The following is a 5,396-nucleotide window of genomic DNA, read 5'->3' as shown; positions in this document are numbered from 1 at the left end:
AAATCCAACAGGTAAGAAACAGGTTTTAACAGGTTCACAAAGAACTTCTTCACATATGCAGTTTTATGTCATATTTCACAATATGACCTTTTATCTTATATTACTTTATATCTGACCATTTGAAAGTGATTTCTTGTATTTATGATTTTATATCTCACAATATTACTTTATATCTCACAAATCCAAAAACGTATTTGTCATGTTTATATCTTTAAATGTCACAATTACAATTTATTTTATTTTTTTAAGGTTAAATCTCAATTTCAAAGTTGTTTGTTATATTTTTGGCTTTATTTCTCAAAATATTCTTAATATCGCACAACTGCAAAGTTATTTTTATTGAATTATTTTATTTAAAGCGGTATTTTTTACTTTATCATCAATATTTCGTTTTTATATCTCAAAATATGACTTTATATCCCACAAATCGCAAAGTTATGTCTCATATTTATGATTTTATCTCAAACATTATGATATTATATCACTATATTTGTGGCTTTATTTGTGGCTTTATATCTCACAATTACAAAGGTATTTGTTATATTTTTAGATTTATATTTCACAATATGACTTTTGTCAAATTTGTCAGGTAAGAAAAATGTTTCTGCGCTCCAAAAACCAAACACAATTTCTTATTATATATTTGCATCTATTTGATTTTATTATAATATTTTTAAAATGCATGTATTCGGATTGCTCAGAATTAGCATAAACCTTTTAATTGTGATTTAAAAAATATTCAGTTAAAAAAAAATATAAACAGTTAAAATATGGCTAGCTGCAGGACAATAATATTGACGTGACAACTAGCCCCGGTCTCTCTTAATATAAAACATGCACACTTAACTGTTACTTAATACTTGATGAAATGCATGGGATCAGTCTGTCTTTCTGTAGCATGCATTGTAATTGAGCAACAAGCAGTGGGATATAATTTATGGGTCCATGGCACCTCAGAACGAACTAAAGGATTTCTCATTTAAATCTTACGTGAGCGCCGAAGGCCCTAGAAGCATCAGAGTGATTTCTGAGTCATTGTCATTGCCCTTGAAGCCACATCATTCACCAAAATCATCTATCTGGGTCTCTGCTGAACTGGGTAAATCTTCATAGTGTGCTGTTTTCTCTAACAGATTTTCCCAATTTATGCTTAAAGGGACAGTTCACCCCCCAAAAATGAATATTCTTCATGTTGTTCCAAACCTGTGTGCTGTTATTTTCACTCGAGGACACACAAAGTGAAATTTAGAAAATAGTTTGAGGAGCCATGCCTATCAAGCTGCAAAGGACAATTTATTTGCAGCACGGCCTATATGTTTGAGCCCAGTGTATTGGCACATAGAGCCGGCCATGATGTATCTGTAACAGGTCATATTAAATGACACAGCTCTTGCGATTAAAACCCAGCTCACATTTAGTGGGCAGGTTTAGCCCTACAAAGTCACGGAGATAGTCACGGAGATATGCAGCTCATCTCTGATCCAGCGAGGCATATGAAGACCTCATTACAAAGTCCAGCCAAGATCAGAGCTGATTTTATGAAATACTAGAGAGACGCTGAAATATGCGTGTGTGTGTGTGGATATCCACCATATAGGTGCATCTCAATAAATTAGAATGACGTGGAAAAGTTCATTTATTTCAGTAATTCAACTCAAATTGTGAAACTTGTGTATTACATAAATTCAATGCACACAGATCGAAGTAGTTTAAGTCTTTGGTTCTTTTAATTGTAATAATTTGGCTCACATTTAACAAAACCCCACCAATTCACTCTCTCAACAAATTAGAATATGGTGACATGCCAATCAGTTAATCAACTCGAAACACCTGCAAAGGTTTCCTGAGTCTTCAAAATGGTCTCTCAGTTTGGTTCACTAGGCTACACAATCATGGGGAAGACTGCTGATCTGACAGTTGTCCAGAAGACAATCATTGACACCCTTCACAAGGAGGGTAAGCCACAAACATAATTAACAAAGAAGCTGGCTGTTCACAGAGTGCTGTATCCAAGCATGTTAACAGAAAGTTGAGTGGAAGGAAAAAGATGTACAACCAACTGAGAGAACCACAGCCTTGAGAGGCTTGTCAAGCAAAATGGACTCAAGAATTTGGCCGAACTTCACAAGGAATGGACTGAGGCTGGGGTCAAGGCATCGAGAGCCACCACACACAGACGTGTCAAGGAATTTGGCTACAGTTGTCGTATTCCTCTTGTTAAGCCACGCCTGAACCACAGACATCCTCAGAGGCGTCTTACCTGGGGTAAGGAGAAGAAGAAATGGACTGTTGCCCAGTGGTCCAAAGTCCTCTTTTCAGATGAGAGCAAGTTTTGTATTTCATTTGGAAACCAAGGTCTAGAGGGTGGAGAAGCTCATAGCCCAAGCTGCTTGAAGTCCAGTGTTAAGTTTCCACAGTCTGTGATGATTTGGGGTGCAATGTCATCTGCTGGTGTTGGTCCACTGTTTTGAAAACCAAAGTCACTGCACCTGTTTACCAAGACATTTTAGAGCACTTCATGCTTCCCTTCTGCTGACCAGCTTTTTAAAGATGCTGATTTCATTTTCCAGCAGGATTTGGCACCTGCCCACGCTGCCAAAAGCACCAAAAGTTGGTTAAATGAGCATGGTGTTGGTGTGCTTGACTGCCAGCAAACTCACCAGACCTGAACCCCAAGTATTGAGTACACATACAGTAAATGAACATACTTTCTAGAAGGCCAACAGTTCACTAAAAATGTTTCTTTTATTGGTCTTATGAAGTATTCTAATTTGTTGAGAAGAACCAAAGACTTAAACTACTTCAGTCTGTGTGCACTGAATTTATTTGTTTATTTGTTAGTTTTACAATTTGAGTTTACAATTTGGCTTTATTTCTCACAATATTCTTTATATTTCACAACTGCAAGTTATTTGTGATATATATATATATATATGTTTTTAATCATACAATATTCTCATATTTCTCGTATTTAGGATTTTGTATCTCAATTATAGTGTTATTTGATATATGTTTGGCTTTATATACATACATACATTTTATTAAGTGATGTGTTATATTTTTGGTTTTATATCTCATAATTACAAAACCTTTTTTTAATTTCTGGTACCTGCGTTTCACTGGAAACTGCTTTAAAAAATTCATCAAAATTATAGATAGTTTTAAATGTAATAAATGTAAACAGGTTTCTCTGAGTGTTTGGGACAGGTAGCCTATGAGTAAGCCTCTGTGTGTGTGTGTGTTGAACATGCTCCATTTCTTTTTCTAAGCCGTTCTGTAAATGGGTATTTGTCTCATACTGGGGCTGAAGTTTACAGATCGAGTGAGGAGGTACAGTAAGGCGGCATTGAGCACAGCGATGGAACAAAAAAACAACTGTAAGTGAACTCTTTCACTGTCTGAATGTGTCGAGAAAGGCTTCTCAAAGGTGCTAATGCAATTAACATGCAAGGACCAGAACAGTTTATGCTTTAGCGAATTATATATATATTTGCATTTTAATTTTAGCTTATTATTATTATTTTGTTGTGTGTTTTTGGCAGTTTTTTATTATTATTTATTTATTTGAAAATGTCTAGTTTGCATTATTTGCAATTTAATTTTAATTTATTAATTTTAATTTAATTTGTGTTTTGGGTCATTTTAATTATTTATTTATTTATTTATTTTTATTTGGAAATGTCTAATTTGCGTTAAGTTATAATTTTTTGTTATTTTAGTACATCTAAATGAGAAATGTTGCCTTAGCAATCAACTGAAATAAAATTGTTAATTTTTGTTATTTTGTTGTGCCATTTTGTCATTTTTATGTTTATTTTTATATATGTATATAGTTTTGTTAAGTTTAAGTTTTTAGTTATTTTCATTTTATTTACATAATTAGTTACACTGAGATATATATATATATATATATATATATATATATATATATATATATAGTTTTTGTCCATATTTAATTAGATTTTTGTTTTTTACAATTTTCTATTTGCATTTTAATTTTAGTTTTTTTATTATTTTGTGTGTTTTTGCCATTTTTAATGTGTTTGTTTTTTCCATGTATATTATTATTATTGTATTGTTATTATTTATTTACTTTTTGGAAAATGTAGTTTGCATTAAGATTTAATTTCTACTAATGTATTTTACTTAAATTAAATGAAAATGAATGAATATCCAATATAAGCCTAATATATCTATCATTTAATGTTTTGCTTAGTTAACAATACTAAACCTGGTTTTAATTATAATGGTTCTTTCTGCTCTTCCTTCCTCCTACGTATAAATCTGCATGACTTTCTGCAGACATTCAGTCAGAATCAAACTGAAGCCTGTCTTTTTCTACCTCTCTTGCAGTGAAGAGTATAATCAGGCCCTACAAGCCCACAGATAAGTCTGCTATTGTCTCCCTCTTCCGCTTTGGCATTCTGGAGCACGTCTACCCAGCTTTCTTCAAAGCCATGAGTCATCCGGACCACATCGGCATGACCCTCAGCGTCTCCGTAGCCGGATATGTGCTCGGAGGATCCTCGTATTTCCAGGCCGTGCTCTTCGGAGGAGCCTGGGCTTTTCTGGTTTACTACTGCTGCCACGAGATTTACGACAGCTACCTCAGGAGAAAGCTAAACGCGGAATTGGCCGACATTCAGGCCAACTTCTCAGATAACCAGGCAAATGGTTTCTGGGTGGCGGAGATGGAAGTAAACGGGCAGTCGAAAGTGGCTGGGCTGCTGGCTGTAGTGAAAAGTGACGGATGGGACGCAAACACAGATGATGCAGCTTCTCTGGAGGTGTTTCAGTTGGTTGTGTCCTTCAACCACAGATGTAAAGGTCTGGGAACCCTGCTGGTAGAAACAGTGCTGGAGTTTTGTAAGGAGCAGGGACTTTCTCGAGTGATTGTAGAGATCAGCTCAGCGCAAACCGCAGCCATTTCGCTTTTCCGCAAACTTGGCTTTACGGTGATGTCCGTGAACAGCTACATACACGCTAACTATTTAGTATCAAAACTGGCGCGGATCAATGTGATACGAATGGAAAAGCATCTTTAAGATTCGATGTCAAAGCCTTGCAACAGAAATGTTTAGATTTAGAAATCAGTCACTATCCATCAAAAATCAGGACTACAGTCTCACTTCAAAGACAATCAAACAGTAAAGCCAGCTTAAATAAAATATTAAATTTTTGCCTGGTTTCTTCATATTGTCTCATGGAATCTAAACAAATTCCACAACCAATAAACAACACAAATATTAGTTTCATTCCCTAAACTCAGCTATATACATATACATATATATTTATTAGGGGTGGCACGGTACATGAAAAAACATCTGAACCGTTCGGTTCGCTTGTCTCGGTTCGGAGCATGTGTGCGTCACACGGTTCAACGCATGCACAATATA

The 5,396-nt window shown here is 35.0% G+C and overlaps 1 protein-coding gene across 1 annotated transcript; it reads left to right on the top strand.

The window, feature by feature from the left end:
* Positions 1-3,323: 3,323 nt before the first annotated feature.
* On the top strand, positions 3,324-5,152 carry LOC141290451 (putative N-acetyltransferase 8B). The gene is made up of 2 exons (XM_073822574.1): positions 3,324-3,377; positions 4,354-5,152. Exons 1-2 carry the CDS (start codon positions 3,359-3,361, stop codon positions 5,043-5,045), a joined length of 711 nt encoding a protein of 236 aa, XP_073678675.1. The 5' UTR covers positions 3,324-3,358; the 3' UTR covers positions 5,046-5,152.
* Positions 5,153-5,396: the final 244 nt, after the last annotated feature.

The sequence above is a fragment of the Garra rufa genome, chromosome 18 (genome assembly GCF_049309525.1).
Source record: "Garra rufa chromosome 18, GarRuf1.0, whole genome shotgun sequence".
Taxonomy (NCBI): Eukaryota; Metazoa; Chordata; class Actinopteri; order Cypriniformes; family Cyprinidae; genus Garra; species Garra rufa.
This window is presented reverse-complemented; position numbering and strand designations above follow the sequence as displayed.